The sequence below is a fragment of the Mizuhopecten yessoensis genome, unplaced genomic scaffold (assembly GCF_002113885.1).
Source record: "Mizuhopecten yessoensis strain PY_sf001 unplaced genomic scaffold, ASM211388v2 scaffold1957, whole genome shotgun sequence".
In the NCBI taxonomy this organism is placed as follows: Eukaryota; Metazoa; Mollusca; class Bivalvia; order Pectinida; family Pectinidae; genus Mizuhopecten; species Mizuhopecten yessoensis.
In genome coordinates this window covers 376,007-396,332 of record NW_018404306.1, presented here as the reverse complement: position 1 = coordinate 396,332, position 20,326 = coordinate 376,007, and the positions used below count along the sequence as shown (strand labels likewise).

Genomic DNA, 20,326 nt, shown 5'->3' with positions numbered 1-20,326 from the left:
TTTGGGCAAAGGGGACTCAATTTTGTATAAACGGTGGGGGTGGCCCCTCTGGAAGCTGATGTGCGGGCCCAATAGGTGAATTTGAGGTTTGGATCCCCTGTTAAAAATATCCCTGGCCATAATATGAGTTAATCTGTCATTGAAAGCACTTCTAATTATGTAAGAATTATAAGTTTTAATAGCTCACCTGCCCGAATGACAAGTGTGCTTATGGGTATAAGCCATGGTGCAGCGTCTGTCGTTCTCTGTCAACTTTTTAGGTCACCTGAGCTTTGCTCAAGTGACCTATTCTAATCGCTTTCCGTCCGTCGTCCGAAAACTTTTTACATTTTCAACTTCTCAAGAACCAGTGGATGGATTTTTTTCAAACTTGGTCAGAAATTCACAATTATGAACGGTGGGGCCAAAAAGGGTTGAATTGACTGAAATTTCAAAAATCTTCTTCTCAAGACCCAGATATGGTAGAATCAAATACTCTTCATAGATGGAAGGGTCTTAAGGTGCTTTACCAAAATTGTGAATTTCATGACCCTTGGGCCTCACGTTTCCCACTGGGGAGGGGGTAAACTTTACTATAGTTTATATAGGGAAATCACATTTTGGAATAATTCAATTTGGGTAATCATTATCAGTATTGGGTAGCAGTTTGATGGTATGCACATATGAGCCCTGACTGACCCCCCGGGGCTAATGGGAGGGGCCAAAAAAGGTCGAATTGACTGAAATTTCAAAAATCTTCTTCTCAAGACCCAGATATGGTAGAATCAAATACTCTTGGGGGTTAGTCAGGGCTGATATGTGCATACTATCAAACTGCTACCTCATACTGATAATGCTAACCTAAATTGAATTACTTCCAATGGAAACTAAACAAATGTTGGTCCAAAATGTGATTTCCCTATATAAACTATAGTAAAGTTTACCCCCTCCCCAGGGGGAAACGTGATACCCCAGGGTCAGAAATTCACAATTTTGGTAAAGCACCTTAAGACCCTTCCATCTATGAAGAGTATTTGATTCTACCATATCTGGGTCTTGAGAAGAAGATGTTTGAAATTTTAGTCAATGTGACCCTTTTTGGCCCCACCCCTCAGGCCCCTGGGGGCTGGGGACCAAATCGGCCACTATTTTTGTTGACCTTTGGCCATGGAAGGTTTCTGCATAATTTCATTGAAATTGGTTCAGGGGTTTTGGAGAAGAAGTCGAAAATGTAAATTGTTTATGGACGCATGACGGCAGCCGCCGGACAAAAGGCGATAACAATACCATTGAGGTTAATCCACCCTAATTCATTGGTGCAGAAAGGAGGGATCTAATGAGGGACAGATGTTGCTGAAAGACAGACAATAATTGGAAATAGCTGCAGTATTGTGTAACAAGAATAATTTTCCATGGTTGCTTTATTATCCAGGTCAGTGATTCAATTTATTGTGACAGCTCTATTGTATCTTTAAACAAACCTTGTCTATATACAATTATACACATTTGACCCTTGTGGACTTGAAATTGTGTCATGGTCATTCATTTGAACAAACTTGGTTTGGTTTGTGATTTACGTCTTATTAACAGCTATGGTCATTTAAGGACGAGCCAAGTTTTGGTGGTGGAGGAAAGCTGGAGTTTCGGAGAAAAACCACTGACCTTGGCAGCCCTTCACCTTAGGCATACTGGCTGTTTAGAAATATTTTGAAAGGAATTTGACGGATGGACAGACCCCACGCTATAGTCTCATCAGCACTTTGTACCAGGTGAGCTAAAAACACAGGTTCAAGAGTCGTGATGTTCCGAGGTGTGGTTAAGCTGTACTCGATACACTTTAATAATGAACAGGTGGGCATACTTGAAAGAGATGTAATTCTCCAATATGAGTTTTCCACTTTCCACTTAAAAGTTCAAAAACACTGGTATTTTTTTTCCAGATTATTAACATCTTGTTAATACAATTGGCCTTTCCATCATGTGCGTCGATGAACATTAATCATATAAAGGATAAGTGACAAATTTTTAATTTCTTTGTAATCATTTCTTGCTTTATTCTTGTTTCATTAAATAACAAATACAGCATTTAAATAGGATTTGTGATACAGTCTTACTATTATACTTGACATCAGTTATAGAAAATTAATAATTTAGTAACAGGTAAAACACATGTTACAGAATACTAGTACAGCCTGGCCGTGTATATCATCTCATTTACCGTACCCTTTACAGTCTACCCAGCCAACCATCAGGCTGTATCATACATCAATACCTGCTGCGTCATACCTGTCAAAGTTGTACATATCTGTTAAAGACAGTGTCTGACAATATTTTTAAATATTTTCAATGATGTCCTTATGAAACAATTTTTGTAAAAGGAAAGGAATTCATCACCTTGACCTGCAGTCATCGCACAAGGTTCAGCTACAGGATCAACATTCAACCACTAGAGTTTTATCCAAAGGACCTGCAGCCATCAGCTGGGTTTCAGTTCACGAGACATCATCAGGCCTGTTTCACCCTATGTAATGCACTGCCTATTTCTCATGTAGGTCATGTGACAAAAGCAGCTGATAAAATTCTACAGTTGTATGTCATATTCGTACACGAACATCATATGACTTTTATATATAATTACAATATTGCACAAAATCTTTTAGTCACTTTCTCCCTTACAGAAATGGTGGGCAGGCGCCATCCAAGAAAGCCTTCACTCCATTACAACAACAACAAAACCATGGTGTGTAGGCTATTGGGCAGACGCTGCCTCACCTGGGATCAGCTTAGAGCAAGCATTTTCAGCCGAGTTCTGTCCACAACATCCAGAAGGTTTTTAGAGTCCATTGCTAAAACATGAGCAGCTTTGAGCATTCCTTTCCTGTATTCACTCTCTAATGCTGTTGATCTATATTGTTGAGCAAGTTTCATGGAGTTGATCAGCGATGCCATGTCTGTTGACAAAACTTTCTGTGCCATCTGAATCTAATAACAAAATATCAACAATAAGTAATGGAACTTTAATTTATAATCAAACTTTGAGTCAATTATAGATATACTAGTTTCCTAGCTGTAATTCAACATAGAATTCACACTCTTTTTAAAAGTTAACTGTTAATCAAATCAAATTCCTTTTCTTCTTTTAAGCTTGACAGTATTGTTTCATGCTAAAACTGTATGTTACAAGCCTTGTACTTATGCAGTATTTTATATCATATATGCGCACAATGCTGAATTTGCAGTTGAGACTATAGTTTTATGAGTACATGAACAGCACTGTTGTATTTCAATCACAAATTCCTGATACAACTTGCTACAAAAATAACACTACAATGAAAAGAGGCTTTCATAAAGTCTATCATTTCACAAAGTAAACTAACAGCTTACCTCAGTATCCTGTCCCTTGGGAACAGTTGCTGTAAAGTCGTCAGCACTGGTTAGAAGTCCTCGTAGTTGTATTCCAGTATCCTGCAACAACACAACAACATGAAACATTGTTAAAGCAACACTAAGAGTTTTATATGCCCTTGCAGTTGTTTTTAGCCCACCATCATCTGAAGGTGGGCTATTCAAATCACCCTGCGTCCGTGGTCCGTTCTTAAACAATTCTTGTTATCGGAATTTCTCAAGAAGTACCAGAGGGATCTTTCTCAAATTTTATGTGCAGGTTCCCCTTGGTCCTTAGCTGTGCAGGGCAACTTTTGAGACTGATCGGATAAACAACATGGCCGACAGGCAGCCATCTTGGATTTTGATATTGAAAGTTTGTTATCGCTATTTCCCAAGAAGTACCAGAGGGAACTTTCTCAAATTTTATATGTAAGTTCCTGCTTAGTCCAAAGCTGTGCAGGGCAAATTTTGAGACTGATCGGATAAACAACATGGCCAACAGGCAGCCATCTTGGATTTTGATAGTGAAAGTTTGTTATCCGTATTTCTCAAGAAGTACTTGAGGGTTCTTTCTCAAATTTTATATGCAGGTTCCCCTTGGTCCTTAGCTGTGCAGGGCAACTTTTGAGACTGATCGGATAAACAACATGGCCGACAGGCAGCCATCTTTGATTTTGATTAAGAAAGTTTGTTATCACTATTTCTCGGGAAGTATCAGAGGGATGTTTCTCAAATTTTATATGTAGGTTCCCCTTGGATTTTAGCTGTGCAGGGCATTTTTTGAGACTGATTGGATAAACAACATGGCCGAGAGGCAGCCATCTTTTATTTAGATATAGAAAGTTTGTTATCGCTATTTTTTGGGAAGTATCAGAGGGATCTTTCTCAAATTTTATATGTAGGTTCCCCTTGGTCCTAGCTGTGCAGGGCAATTTTAGAGACTGATCGGATAAACAACATGGCCGACAGGCAGCCATCTTGGATTTTGATAGTGAAAGTTTCTTATCGCTATTTCTCGGGAAGTATGGGAGGGATCTTTTTTTCAAATTTTATATGTAGGTTCCCCTTGATCTCTTGTTGTGCATGTTATATTTTGAGACTGATCATAAAAACAAAATGGATTTAAAGAAGAACTAAACAGATCTTTCTCATATTGCAATGATCGATTCTATTTCTTTCACTTAATTTAAGTACTGTACTAGTAAATATGTGAAATGACAAACTCACTTTGAAGGTTGGCTTTCATACACATCAGTATTAAGTTTAGATCAAAAGTTACCTCAAGGTGCATTTACTGTTAACATGACTCGATCAAACAGATTAGAAAAGAAGAGAAAAGATCGAACTGACAAAGAACTAATGAAGATGGTACAAAGGTGGGCGCCAAGATCCCTCTGGGATCTCTTGTTATTTCTTACCTAATTTTCACATTGTTACAATACACTTACTGAATGCAGTTGGCAATTGCATATACAAGCTATGAATGACCTGATGGTTTCATGTTCCCTGGAATGCCCTGATAGTCTTAATACACCAAGAATGCCAAATGCTTTTATTGTTATTACTCGGAATGCCCAGTGATCACACTTGGTAGCCCTTCATCCTAGTATGCTACTGATCAAATATCAACATTCTGGGCCTCATGGTTATTCAGGAGAAGTCGATTTAAGATTTTACACATATTTGACCCCTGTTAACTTGAATACAAGAGGCCCAATGTGCCTACATCGCTCACCTGTTATTAATCTCACACTTGTAACATTAAAATTGATCTAAAATAAAGCTACAAATAAATAAGAGGCCCAATGGGCTTGAATCGCTCACCTGGTATTTATCTCACATTTGTAATCTTAAAAGTGGACCAATATACAGCTACAGGCAAAATATCTGTGTTTGATTCATTAGAATCTATTAAATGATTTAAACATATGAAGCCTCTGACCTTGAAAGTCGACAAGGACATTAAGTTGAACAGAGTTTTGTAGCCTTTTGTCTCAGCATGCTTCTGGCTAAATATCATTACCCTGGACCTTTTGAATATTCAGAACATGTCATTTAAAGATTGAAACACATTTGATCCCTGTGACCTCGAATATGAGCTAAGGTCATCCATTTAAACAAATTTGGTCGCCCTTCATCCCAGCATCTAACTGGCAAAATATCAAAACCCTAGGCCTCTTAATAATTCAGAAGAAGTTGTTTAAAGATTTTAAACATATTTCACCCCTGCGACCATGAATATATGTCAAGCATTCGTTAGAACAAACTGGGTTGCCCTTTAAGTCAGCATGCTACTGACCAAATACCATCATCTTAGGCCTCATGGTTAGTGAGAAGAAGTTGTTTAAAGGTTTTAAACATATTTGACCGCTGTGACCTTGAAAATGGGTGAAGGTCATTTGTTTGAACAAACTTGGTAGCCCTTAATTAGCTCACCTGGTCCTTATGCCATACCGTGGCGTCTGTCGTCTGTACGTCAACAATTGCTTTAAACGACTTCTTCTTAACCACTGATTGGAATTTAACTTAATTTGACTGGAAGCATCCCTAGGTGGTGGGGATTCAAAATTGTACAAATAATGGGGCTGACCCCACAAGGGGCTGGGGGGCAGGGCCAAAAGGGGGCAATTTGGCTTTATTGCTTTAAGCGACTTCTTCTCTGGAACTAAGAAATGGATATCAACCATATTTGACTGGCAGCATCCCTAGGTGGTGGGGATTCAAAATTGTACAAATCGTGGGGCTGACCCCACAAGAGGCTGAGGGGCAGGGCCAAAAGGGGGCAATTTGGCTTTATTGCTTTAAGGGACTTCTTCTCTGGAACTCAGTAATGGATATCAACCATATTTGACTGGCAGCATCCCTAGGTGGTGGGGATTCAAAATTGTACAAATAATGGGGCTGACCCCACAAGGGGCTGAGGGGCAGGGCCAAAAGGGGGCAATTTGGCTTTATTGCTTTAAGGGACTTCTTCTCTGGAACTCAGTAATGGATATCAACCATATTTGACTGGCAGCATCCCTAGGTGGTGGGGATTCAAAATTGTACAAATCGTAGGGCTGACCCCCCAGAGGGTCGGGGCAAAAAAGGGGCAATTTGGCTATATTGCTACAAACAACTTCTTCTGTAGACTATGTACTGGATATCAATCATATTTGACAAAAGCATTCATGGGAGGCAAGGATTCAAAATTGTACAAATGGTGTGGCTGACCCCCCAGGGGGCTGAGGGGCAGGCCCAAAAGGGGGCAATTTGGCTATACTGCTACAAACAACTTCTTCTGTAGAACTATGCACTGCATATCAATCATATTTTATCAAAAGCATTCATGGGAGGCAGGGATTCAAAATTGTACAAATGGTGGGGCTGACCCCTCGGGCTAAGGAGTAGGGTCAAAAAAGGTTTATTACTTGGTTGAGATTCCCACTTTATAACCATATATACAATTGCTGAGTATAAAGAGAAGAATGCACATTTGCTTCAATGCACATGGTCTATGGTCTAGCCCCACCCGTAGAGACATAGTCCCTGGGTCATAACTTAAAACAAGAGGCCCAATGGGCCTGCATCGCTCACCTGGTATTAATCTCACACTTGTAATCTTAAGATTTCATAAGAACCTATTAAAAGATTTAAACATATGACGCCTGTGACCTTGATTGTCGAACAAGGACATTAGGTTGAAAGTGGATCAAGGTCATTCATTTTAACAAACTTGGTAGTGCTTTATCCCAGCATGCTACAGGCCCAATATCAGTAACCTGGGCCTTTTGGTTATTGAACAGAAGTTGTTTTGAAGATTTTAAGACATTTGACCCATGTGACCTTGACAATTAGTCAAGGTCATTCATTTGAACAAACTTGGTAGCCCTTCATTCCAGCATGCTACAGGCCCGATATCAGTACCCTGGGCCTTTTAGTTATTGAGAAGAAGTAGTTTGAAGATTTTAAGACATCTGACCCCAGTGACCTTGAAAGTGGGTCAAGGTCATCCATTTGAACAAACATGGTAGCCGATCATCCCAGCATGCAACAGGCCCAATATCAGTACTCTTGGCCTTTTGGTTATTGAACAGAAGTTGTTTGAAGATTTTAAGACATTTGACCCATGTAACCTTGAAAATTGGTCAAGGTCATTCATTTGAACAAACTTGGTAGCCCTTTATCCCAGCATGCTACAGGCCCAATATCAGTACCCTGGGCCTTTTGGTTATTGAGAAGAAGTTGTTTGAAGTTTTTAAGACATCTGACCCCAGTTATCTTGAAAGTGTGTCAAGGTCATTCATTTGAACAAACTTGGTAGCCCTTTATCCCAGCATGCTACAGGCCCAATATCAGTACCCTGGGCCTTTTGGTTATTGAGAAGAAGTTGTTTGAAGTTTTTAAGACATTTTACCCCTGTGACCTTGAAAGTGGGTCAAGGTCATTTATTTGAACAATCTTGGTAGCCCTTGATCCCGGCATGCTACTGGCCAAATATAAACATCCGGGGCCTTTTGGTTATTCAGAAGAAGTTGTTTAAAAGTGTTTTTTTAGACAATTGACCCATGTGCCCCTTGAATATAAGTGAAGGTCATTCATTTGAACAAACTTGGTAACCCTTCATCCCAGTTTGCTTCTGGTCAAATATCATCACCCTAGGCGTTCGGGCAGGTGAGCAAATAATACATGATCTTTTCATCAACCAGGAATGCCTCGTGCTTTTTTCCTTACCCCGTATGCCCCGATAGTCTTTTCAATTATCCAGAATGGAAAACACTTTTTAGCCCATGATCTATTCAAAGCATCTTCTGTCTGTGGTCTATCTGTCATTCCGCCCGTCCATAAACACTTTTTGGTAGCACTATTTCTCAGAGAACTGAAGAAATCTTTCTCAAATGCCGGTTCCCAATGGCCCCTTGTTATGCATACTGAATTTTTGGGACTGATCACAAAACCAAGATGGCCAACAGGCAGCCACCTTGAATTGAGAGTTCAAATTTGTTAGCGCTTTTTCTTAGAAAGTGTTGGATAGGTCTTTCTCAAATTTCACATGAAGGCTCCACTTAGTCCTTAGTTACGCATATCAAATTATGGGACTGATAAAAATATCAAGATGGCCGACAGGCAGCCATCTTTAATTTGAGAGGTTAAGTTTGTTAGCGCTATTTCTTATTGGATCTTCCTCAAATTTCACATGAAGGTTTGCTATTGTCCATAGTGATGCAAATAAAAATTTAGGACTGAAGAGAAAACATAATGAATTTGGAAGTAAAAGATTGTTAGCTTTATTTCTCAAAAAGTATTTGCGGAATCTTTCTCAAATTCACATGATGGTTCCTCTTGGTTCTTAGTTATGTATATAGAAATTTTGGACTGATCTGAAAACCAAGATGGCGGCCAGACGGCCATTTTGTTACAGTTTAAGTTTTTCTATTGCTATTTTCTCAGAAAGTATTGGAAGGATTTTTGTCAAATTAAATATGTAGGTTCCCTAATTATGCATGTTAATGTTTGAGACTGATCAGAAGAGCAAGATGGCTGCGAGGTAAACAGATAAGAGAAAAGATTAAACTGACACAGAACAAATGAAGATACTGGTGCCAAGATCCCACTGGGATCTCCTGTTTATTTACTCAAATGGGCCGACAGTCTTTACATTAATCCAAAATACCCAGTTTTTTTTGAGAATAAAATAAACAAGAAGCCAAAGGGCCTTAATGGTCACCTGAGTTATACTAGAGGTTGCTTAATTTCATTGTTGAGATGTGTAATGTGGAAATCAGCATGTAAACAAAGTGAAATACAATACTTGTCATATTGCCAATGGAAAATAACTTTAAAAACAGGAAAATAGGTCAGGACCTTACTTTCTGATACAATTTAACTTCAATTTAATCATACCAAGTTCGAATAAGTCTTTTCTGAGACTATATAAAGTTATACTGGCTAACTTTCCCTTTGGGGCTCCGTACTGGCCCCTGGGGTTGGGGCAAGAATTCCAATTCAAGAATTTGATACCCACTTCCACAAAAGATGATTCTGACTAGGTTTGCATAATTTCCAGCAATTTAAATAAAGCCCCTGATGATCTTTCCATCCATGTAGAAAAATTGACTGTACTGTATGTAGTACATCTGAGTGTGGATAAGAAGATTTTTGAAATATTAATTTTCTATCATGTTCTATCATAGTTGTCAGAGCTGAAATGCTGGAGATCACTGTAAGTTAAACAGCCAAAAAAATCTTATAATCATCATTATGTGTACTCTATAAGGGAAACAAACTTTACAATCTGTGAAGTGCATAAGCATTTCTATAAATACTGTACCTTAACTAAGTCAACATATTCATCAGGCCTTATTGAGGGTGCTACCCTGGTCAGTGACATCACAGATCGCACTACATTCGTTGTATTCTCATAAACGTGGTCATCATTCCTGTCTAGTTCTTGCTGAATAGCAGCATCCATCTAGGTTTTGGATAAAAATTAAAAAGTTTTGATTAATTGAATCAAGACATTCCTCTGGAGAAATTCACAGAAATCTGTGTTTGGATAGTTTAAATACAAATCCATATTTGGATATCTTTATTACATATCTATTACTGATTATTTTAAAATAACAAATCTTATTTTGGATATTTCATATTACAAAACTACATTTTAATAATTTTATTACAAATCTGTATTTTAATATTTTTATTACAAACTTGTATTTGGAAATTCTTAAAATTAAGTGTACACAATAGATTGACTCTCCTTGTCATCAAAAGGGACGGAAGATACATTTTCACCAGGTTGTAAAAATCATGTGTTGGGGACAGGGTTTAAGCCCTGGCATATACACAGAATTGTGTTGGTGATGTAAGCTATATGTTCCATTTTCAATTACACAAAATCATTCTTCAGTATTATATCATTACAGTAACGACTCGGGCTTAAAACAAGAGGCCCAGAGGACATGCATCGCTCACCTGCTATTATTCTTATACTTTTAAGCTGAATATATATTTAATGAGTCTTAATTAAGCTACAGGATAAATATCCTTACCAATCGCTCTAGATTTTAACACATTTAACCCCAGTTACCTTAACTAGCTTGAAAGTCTAACAAAGTCATTCAAAGTTGTTTGCAGTTTTTGCCTTATTTGCCCTTTGTGACCTTGAAAGAAGGTCGTGGTCATTTTAATGCACAAGCTTTGTTTGGCTCCATCTCGGGATTGGTTTGGGTTTATAAGGTTTTATGTCCTTTTAACAGCTAAGGTCATTTAAGGCCACCCCTGCAGGTGGGGGATCGGGAAAAGAATACACCTGCTGTTACCCACAGCATGTATCATAGGAGGCGACTAATGTGGCAACCCCCTGTAGAATTGGGGATTTGTGTCCTCTATTTGGGGACACAAAAGCGACCAAAATAAATCTGATGCACCCATTGCAATATATGGGATCTTAATCTTAATTTCTACTTCTAGCTACCTTTTATTTCCTAGCACCTTGCTTGTAAACACCTCACTTTTAGCCTTAATGTTGAGCGTTCGCCTAGGTAAGGAAGGCAATGGGTTATGTTCCAAGGCCGGGACACACCAAAGTCCTTATAAATGGTAGTTGTTATTCCCTGCTTAACATTCAGCATTTAGGGGAATGGTAACAACTGGTTCACCCGTTGTCAGTATAATGTGACTGGGCGGAATGCTGTTCTGGGTGCCTTCGGCATGGTATTTCATTGAAATAGCACTATAAAGTCGGCATCAGATCTGCACTATCACAAGGAGGCAAGCACGCCAACATACCCGGTCTCCTGCATACACACACGCAAGCACGCATACACTACACACATGGTGGCACGTCCTTAAATGAACTTAGCTGTTAATAGGACGTTAAACAAAATTAAACCAAACCAAACCAAATCACTCAAGGATGTACACCTCTGAGAAGTCAAAAAATTCCTGTATTAAACTTTTTTTCTTATATTGATTTTTGGAAAAAGGAGATAATGGCATAGTAGAAAATGCAAAAAAATATATATGTCCGTGTGTTCGTTTTTGTGCTATGATCGGTCAAAGAAACCAATTTAACACAATAGGTGATTTTAGGTGAATTTTCGGGGTTTGACCATTTGCAGAACAAATTCATACAATTTCTTCCAAGTGTGTTATCAGATATGTATGAATGTTTGTAGAATTGATAAAAATATTATTTTCTTTTAAATTATAGAAGTAAAATTTCTTAATCTTATTCATTTTACTCAGAAATGCGATTTTAGTTACCCCTACCCCTTATTTTTTTAATGAAAAATGCAAATTTTTTCACCATTTTTTGCAGATTTAACGCTCGATATAAAAAAAATCCTGTATTAAACTTTTTTTGGTATTCAATGAATCAAAAGAAAATGTGTTTCTCTTTCTAAAACAGCCACAAAAATGGGGGGTCGGTGTGCTTCTTTTTTTGTCCCATTATTATTTGTGTTATTTTTCACCTTTTTCGGGGTCAAAAATCAAAAGTGCTTCAGTTACCCTAATAGGATTTTTTTTTACTAATAATATATAACTACTTTTTTGCATATTATTATAATCGTATTGAACATTATAAAGTTGTACAGCAAAATTGAACCTGCTACATTTAAAAATGGTGACACAACGACAATTTAAGTGATTAATCTAGTGTCAAAAAAGGTGAAATTTTGCCCTTTGTGAAGCGCAAGAAATTCACATAAATACACTTTTTCAAAATGGCCGCGAAATTGGTCATTTTTTTTCAAATTCTTGTTAATTTTTTTTTACACACAACAGACATCTAGTTTTTTGACATGTTTTTCAGATGTGTGTTTGCTATTAAACCTATCATAATTTGATAAATATTACAAAAACCTGTTACACAAGATCAAAACGAGACTTGAACGTGACTCAAACCTCAGAAGAGTACATCCTTAAGGACGTACCTCCATGTGTGTTGTAAATGCATGCATGTGTGTGTGTGTGTGTGTGTGTGTGCCGGAGACAGGGTATGTTGTGTATGTGCCTCCTTGTGATAGCACGAATCTGATGCCGACTTTATAGTGCTATCTCACTGATATACTTACTATGCTGTAGGCACCCAGAACAGCATTCCGCCCGGTCACATTATACTGACAACGGGTGATACAGTTGTTGCCATTCCCCTTAATGCTGAACTTAAGCAGGGAAATCACTACTACCATTTTAATGACTGGTACGTATGTCCCGGCCTCAAGACAGAACCCATTGCCTTCCTCACCTGGGGGGAACAGTAAAGCTAGAAAAAAAAGGTGTTGCCAGGGAAGGCGCTAAGAAACCCATCCCAGGAAGCTACCAGACCAATATTATGATGATATGCCTCTTTTTTAAGTTGTTTTAAGCATTTGCCCTATTAGTACAAGCAAAGTAGTTAAGCTTGTGACCTTAAAAGTAGGTCAGGGTCATTTTCATTCTCTATCCCAGGACACTACCAACCAAACATTAAGATTATATGCCTGTAAGTTCATCAGAAGAGGTTATTTGATTATTTTTTTTTACATTTTTGACGCCTGTGACCTTGAAAGTAGGTAAAGGTCATTGCCATTTGAAAACTTTGACGGTTTCCATCTCAGGACACTACCAGCCAAATATTAAGAAGCTATGCCTTTCTGATCTTCAGAAGTCTTTTTAAGTGTTTGACATTTTTTACCCTTTTGACCTTTTAAGTATGTCAAGGTCATTTCAATTCACAACTTTTCAGCCAAATATTAAGATTCTAAAACCTTTCAGTTCTTAAAAAGAAGATTTTTACAGTTTTTGCCCTATTTGATCCCTGTGACCTTGAAAGTAGGTTGATGTCATTTGCATGCACAAACTTTGTTGCGAGTCCTTCGGGCAGGTGAGCTAAAAACTGAGAAATATTAAGGCAATGTAAGTAAGCGATACCTTGCTGGTTGGAGATGGCATCTCTGGATCACTGTTTACACTGCTTCTACTGCCACCTAGAAAATCAATATAATACAAATTACTAGTGAATATACTTTATATTAACTAGAGTTTTGTTTTTGTGAACAAAAACATATGTCTCCCCTTATTAGCCAATAGACAAACTTCGGTATAAAAAAATAAACAAGAGGCCCATGGGCCTTAACGGTCACCCGAGTTCTGATATATTTATACAGAGAGTTGATTTTTGTTTTTAAAACATTAAAACATGAACAGAAGTATTATTCAAAGTGACAAAAAACAATAAAACCACCTTATTCAATATCTAGCATACAGATTCAAGACTGAAAAGTATTTAAAATTAGCACCTCTGATTCTAAACAAGAAATTTTAGCACACTGACTCCTTTGGGCCCCACCCTACAGCCCTTGGGGGTAGGGCTGGCTAAAAAAAATCAAAGTATCAAACTGTCAACTCAGGGTTATAATTCTAATCAAGTTATTAACATGTAATATTCAAAGTATCATTTGCNTGAGACCCTGGGGTCATAAACCTTAAGATCCTTCCATCTATGAAGAGTGTTTGATTCTACCATATCTTGGTCTTTGAGAAGAAGATTTTTGAAATTTCAATCAATTCAACCCTTTTTGGCCCCACCCATCAGCCCCTGGGGGTCAGTCAGGGCTTATATGTGCATACTATCAAACTGCTACCTAATACTGATAATGCTAACCTAAATTGAATTACTTCCAATGAAAATTAAACAAATGTTGGTCCAAAATGTGATTTCCCTATATAAACTATAGTAAAGTTGACCCCCTCCCAAGAGGGAAACGTGAGACTCCAGGGTCAAGAAATTCACAATTTTGGTTAAGCACCTTAAGACCCTTCCACCTGTGAAGAGTATTTGATTCTACCATATCTGGGTCTTGAGAAAATTTCATTGAAATTGGTTCAGGGGTTTGGGAGAAGAAGTCGAAAATGTGAATTGTTTACTGATGCACGCCGGACGCCGGCGGACAAAAGGCGATCGCAATAGGTCACTTGAGACTTTGTCTCAGGTGACCTAATAACACTAGGTCTCTTGGTTATTCAGAAGAAGTCGTTCAAATATTTTAACATATATGACCTTGAAAATAAGTCAAGGTTGTTCATTTGAACAAACTTGTTAGAATCTTCATCACATCATGCTACTGGCCAAAAAGCATCATCCTAGGCCTTTTGGTTATTCAGAAGAACTTGTTTAAAGGTTTTAAACATATTTGACCCCTGTGACCTTAAATATTTGTCTAGATTATTCATTTGAACAAACTTGTTAGCCCTTCATCCCAGCATGCTACTGGCCAAATAACATCACCGTAGGCCTCTTCGATATTGAGAAGAATTTGTTAAAAGGTTTTGAACATATGTAGCCCCTGTGACCTTGACTTCAAGTCAAGGTTATTCATTTGAACAAACTATGTAGCCCTTCATCCCAGCATGCTACTCGCAAAATATAACAAAGGGCCCAATGGGCCTGAATCACTCACCTGGTATTAATCTCGCACGTATGGACTAATATACATCTACAGTCAAAATATCTGTGTTCGATTCATTTGAATCTATTAAATGATTTAAACAGATGATGCCTGTGACCTTGAAAGTCGAACAAGGACATTAAGTTGAACAGAATTTATAGCCTTCCGTCCCAGCATACTTCTGGCTAAATATTCAGAACAAGTCATTTAATGATTTAAACATATTTGACCCCTGTGACCTTGAAAATTGGTAAAGGTCATTTGCTTCAACAAACTTGGTAGCCCTTCATCACATCATGTTACTGACCAAATATCATTATCCTAGGCCTCTTGGTTATTCAAAAGAGGTTGTTAAAAGGTTTTAAACATATTTGACCCCTGTGTCCTTGAATATAAGTAAAGGTCATTTGTTTGAACAAACTTGGTAGCCCTTTATCCCAGCATGTTAGTGTTTTCGGGCTAGGTGAGCTAAAAATGACTTTTGAATAGAATTCCACAAAACAAAGGAGATAACCTTTCAAGGAGATTCAATCTCTCTTGCAATGTTCATTTTACTTCTCAATGTGTTGACCAAGTGTCTATTGTTGATACCAACTTTGTATTTTCTGAATTGTCTCTATACCAAGAATAACCATTGTGTCTCTTGATACCAAGGGTTTATCTTTTATAATACTATATACTTTCCTTACAAAAGCTTTTGACCAATCCATCATCATGTACTTACTGGAGGCATGGCTATTACTGGAGGTGCTGGAGTATGTATTGGTTGGTCGAGTCTGCACCTCTGCTGTTGGCTGTGGGGTGGGGGGCTGTGGTATTGCAGGCTGTGGTGGTGAGTTCTCTTTACTACCTACATCAGGCTTCAGGCCAGACGGTTGCCACTTATCCCTGCCCTGTAAAACATAACAGATTCATTGCCATATGTCACTATTCGAACATATCACATGTTAACAGTTAGATACTGATATTCTATCAGGTTAGCTAACATTCATATTTTAAACCTCTTGAGCAATTTAGCTATTCCACCATATGATATTTATCATCTTTCATTTAAAACCTGGTGATGAAGACTTGTTTTTAAACTGAAATACATTTTTAAATATTCAAATTCTGAACTTCCAAGCTAACATAAATGGATTCATAATGTTCAGTTGAATGAAGTAACAAGATGCCCAGAGTGCCTGTATCACTTGCCTTGATAATTAAGATGTCATAACAAAATATTGTCATTAAATATTATACTGTCAACTTTGAACTTAGGTCATGGTCATTTTCATTCTCAAAATTTGTTGAGCCATTCCAAGTAGCTACCAGTGAAATATTAAAAATCTTTACCTATCAGTTCTTCATATGAAGTGTTTGACAGATTTGACCCCAGTGACCTTGAAAGTAGGACAGGGTCATTTTCATTCTCAAACTTTATCCTGCTCCATCAAAAGAAGCTACCAGCCCAATATGAAGATTTTATACCTTTCAGTTCTTCAGAAGAAGTTGTTTTAAGTGTTTGACATATTTGACCCCAGTGACCTTGAAAGTAGGTCAAGGTAAATTTCGCTTTTTCGGGCTCTTACCAACAAAGCTTCCGGCCAAATAGCATGACTTTGCATGTTTCATGTCTTTAATTTCATGTTCATTTGACTTGTTTATCAATTTATCCATTGATAAACAGAACTGAAAATGTGTTTATGATTTAACTTTGCCAGAGCATTAGTAGATAGACAATCTGCATGACAGATTTGTGAAAATTGTATCATTACATATCACTGAATGGTCACCTGGGCACTGAATATAACAAGAGGCCCATGCAGGGGCCTTAATAGCTCACCTGGTATTTTATTTTTCAATTTAAAACCTGCTGAGTACAATACAGGTTTATCAAAGGAGTACAAGAAACAAAGTTGCAAGAAGAACTACATATAAATCTGTTTTGGTGGGAAAGACACCAAGAAAATGAGTTTCCATGCCCTCCATTTATACAAAACTGAGTGCCTTTTGACCAATGATGCTCCAGACAAAATTTGGTCAAAATCCCTTCATCAGTATAAAAGGAGAAGGATCTTTGATGTTTTCCTCTATTTCCCCTATTGGGCCCCAACCATCTGCCCCAAAGAAGGGGGCCCACACACCTCAGTTTATACAAAATTGATTCTTTCGTCCCTAATCATGCTTCAGACTGCATTTGGTTTAAATCCTTTCACTTGTATAGTAGGGGAAAAAAATCCTCTAATTCCCCTATTGGGCCCTGCCCCTCCGCCCCCAGAGGGGCCACAAGCTTCGTTTATACAAACTTGAGTCTTCTTTGTCCAAAGATGCTCTAGGACAAATTTGGTCAAATTTTTAAAGATTTACCTATTTTCCCCCTATTTGGCCCTGCCCTTCTGCCCCCAGGGGGACCATACCCTCCGTTTATAAAAACTGAGAACCCTTCGGCCAATGATGCTACAGACCAAATTTGGTCAAAATCCTGTGAGCCGTTCAGGACTAGTAGCGTTTTAAAGGAACAAGTTGACAGACGCTGCGCCATGGGATAAGCTCACTTGGCCAGAAGGGCCAAGTGAATGATCAAATAAATGTTGGTCCAAAATGTGATTTCCCTATATAAACTATAGTAAAGTTTACCCCCTCCCAAGGCGGAAACGTGAGACCTTCGGGCCAGGTGAGCTAATAATGGTCTAATTGTAATGTGATGGAAATGCATTATGAAATATGAAATAAAAAGAGGCCAGAAGGGTCTGAAGATGCTCACCCGATTAATGTGGCCTTTCGTTTTAAATTTTTAGCACTCCATGCTAACAAACTTCTGACCAAATATGATCCTTAGCCTTTTGGTTTTTCAGCAGGAGTCACTTAAGTATTAAACAAATTTGAATCTTGAATATATGATTATTTCTTTTCACAACTTTTTGTACCTCTCCATTCAAGCAAGCTACTATGTAGAACAAATATCATGACTCTAAACCTTGCAGTTATTTACAAACAGTAACTAAGTGTTTAAGCAAATTTGACACCTATAACCTTAAATGCCAAGGTTACTTCTTTTCTCCAATTTAATTTCACTTCATGCCAACAAGCTGGAGTTGTTTCGAGTGTTTAATCAAATTGGCCTAGACTGATGTCCAATCCTAATTGACATATACAAAGTCAATAAAATCTGTTGAAATTAAATAAATTTGGACAACACTTACCTTGAATATAGGTCAAGATAACTTATTTTCGCATACATGTATGTTGTAGTACTTAATGTCATGATCAGCAAGTTATTGGCTAAATATGACTTGAGGGTCTTTTCATTGTTCAGAATTAATTTGGTTGTTTTGACAAATTTGACCATGCAAGCAAGTAACTGGCGTAATATCATGACTTTATGTCTTTCTGTTTGTTAGGAGAAGTCGTTTAAGAGATTAAACATATTTAACCCCCGTGACCTTGAATGTATAGGTCAGAGTATTTTTTTCGCACAATTTGTAGCACTCAACGCCAGCAAGTTTTTGGCCAAGTCAAAATATCATTACTTTTGGCCTGCCGGTTTTTCAGAAAAAGCAAATCAAACTGTAGGTTTCTTAGAAACTTTTTTTAAATGCCCAAAATGTCGTCTTTTTCTTTCCCCGAGAAATGCAAGACCCTTATTCTTTTCAAATCGGAATCCCAAATATCTCCTGCAAAATTTTATTTAAATTCTTCGAGCCATATGTAACAATTACAACACTAACCAGTTTTGTTTCAGAGGCTTCTAACCACTTGGCATCCTCATGAAGCTGTCGCTGTTGTTGCTGCAATCGTTCCTCCAATACTTTTGGATCTACTACCTCATCATGGTTTATGTGTGCCCGTGGTACTCCTTCTGATGTGTGAAAGTCGAAGTCCTGTACAAGACATAACAAAAATGGCAAACTCTACATACAAACTGTACACATATCAACACATGCACTATCAGTTTTAAGTCGGACAAACCTCCAAGACACACAACGTATACATAATCCAACATACAATATCACATTTCAAATTCTGACAATCCTGCGATACAAACAACCTATAATATTATGCATAGTAAGTACTATTTATAAAATAAACAGACTGAAATAACAAGCATACTGAGTATTGCTTAAGCAATACATGTCCCCTACCGGCCCCCGCTAGCTATAACACTGTAATGATTTATAACAAGAGGCCCAATGGGCCTGAATCGCTCACCTGATATTAATCTCACAGTTGTAATACATTTGTATTAGAAGTGGACTAATATAGAGCTACAGGCAAAATATATGTGTTCGATTCATTAGAATCTATAAAATGTTTCAAACATATGACGCCTGTGACCTTGAAAGTCATACAAGGTCATTAAGTTGAACAAAGTTTATAGCATTCTGTCCCAGCATGCTTCTGGCCAAATATCATTACCCTGGACCTTTTGAATATTTAGAACAAGTCACTGAAAGATTTAAACATATTTGAGGCACCTTCGGGCAGGTGGGCTAATAATACAAGAAAATAGTAACGGTGACCTTGACTTTGACCAGACAACTGTGAAACTCGAACTTGTCCGAGATATTATGGTCCTATGTAATTGTATGAAGTTTGATCAAAATCCCTGAAGGAATGAAGCCGCTAGAGCGCAGACAAGGATTTTCTAACAAGAGCCCCAGGGGCCTTAATAGTTTATCAAAGGAGTACAAGAAACAAAGTTGCAAGAAGAACTACATATAAATCTGTTTTGGTGGGAAAGACACCAAGAAAATGAGTTTCCATGTTCCTCACATGAGCACCTTTTTATACAAATTGAACAAATTGAGTTTTTTTTCCCTAAGCATGCTTCAGACCACATTTGGTTTAAATCCCTTCATTTTTACAGAAGAGAAAATATTTTTCTCTATTTCCCCTATTGGGCCCCGCCCCTATGCCCCCAGAGGGGCCACACCCTCCATTTATACAAACTTGAGTCTCCTTTGTCCAAAGATGCTCTAGAACAAATTTTGTCAAAATCCTTCTATTGGTTGAGAAGAAGAAGATTTTTAAAGATTAACCTACTTTCCCCCTATTTGGCCCTGCCCCTCTGCCCCCAGGGGGACCATACCCTCCATTTATACAACAAGAGGCCCAATGGGCCTGCATCGCTCACCTGGTATAAAACTCACACTTGTAACCTTAAAAGTGATCTAAAATAAAGCTACAGGCAAAATATCAGTATTAATTTTTTTTGAAACATTTCACCCCTGTGATTGAAAGTCGAACAAAGTCATTATGTTGAACACATCGTATAGCCTTTCATCTCAGGATGCAACTTGCACAGTATAAACATCCTGGGACCCATGGTTATTCATAAGAGGTTGTTTAAAGGTTTTAAACAAATTTGACCCCTGTGACCTTGAATATAAGTCAAAGTCATTCACTTTAACAAACATAGTAGTCCTTGATCCCAGCATATGCTACTAACTAAATATCAACATCCTGAGCCTTTTGGTTATTCAGAACAAGTTGTTGAAATATTTTAAACATATTTGCTCCTTGTGACCTTGAATATGATTCAAGGTCATACATTTAAACAAACT

General features: G+C 37.8%; 1 protein-coding gene across 8 annotated transcripts in view; it reads right to left on the bottom strand.

Annotated features, from left to right (window-relative positions):
• Positions 1 to 2,007: 2,007 nt before the first annotated feature.
• Positions 2,008 to 20,326, bottom strand: part of LOC110443300 (focal adhesion kinase 1-like) — a 175,113-nt gene continuing 156,794 nt past the window's right edge. For all 8 annotated transcript variants that reach the window (XM_021487482.1, XM_021487499.1, XM_021487448.1 and 5 more), the window contains 6 exons: positions 18,491 to 18,643; positions 15,505 to 15,673; positions 13,264 to 13,319; positions 9,677 to 9,817; positions 3,364 to 3,444; positions 2,008 to 2,961 (listed from right to left, as the gene is read on the bottom strand). In XM_021487482.1, the coding sequence (XP_021343157.1) occupies positions 2,758 to 2,961; positions 3,364 to 3,444; positions 9,677 to 9,817; positions 13,264 to 13,319; positions 15,505 to 15,673; positions 18,491 to 18,643 (804 nt within the window). In that variant the 3' untranslated portion in view covers positions 2,008 to 2,757. The remainder of the gene's footprint in view (positions 2,962 to 3,363; positions 3,445 to 9,676; positions 9,818 to 13,263; positions 13,320 to 15,504; positions 15,674 to 18,490; positions 18,644 to 20,326) is intronic.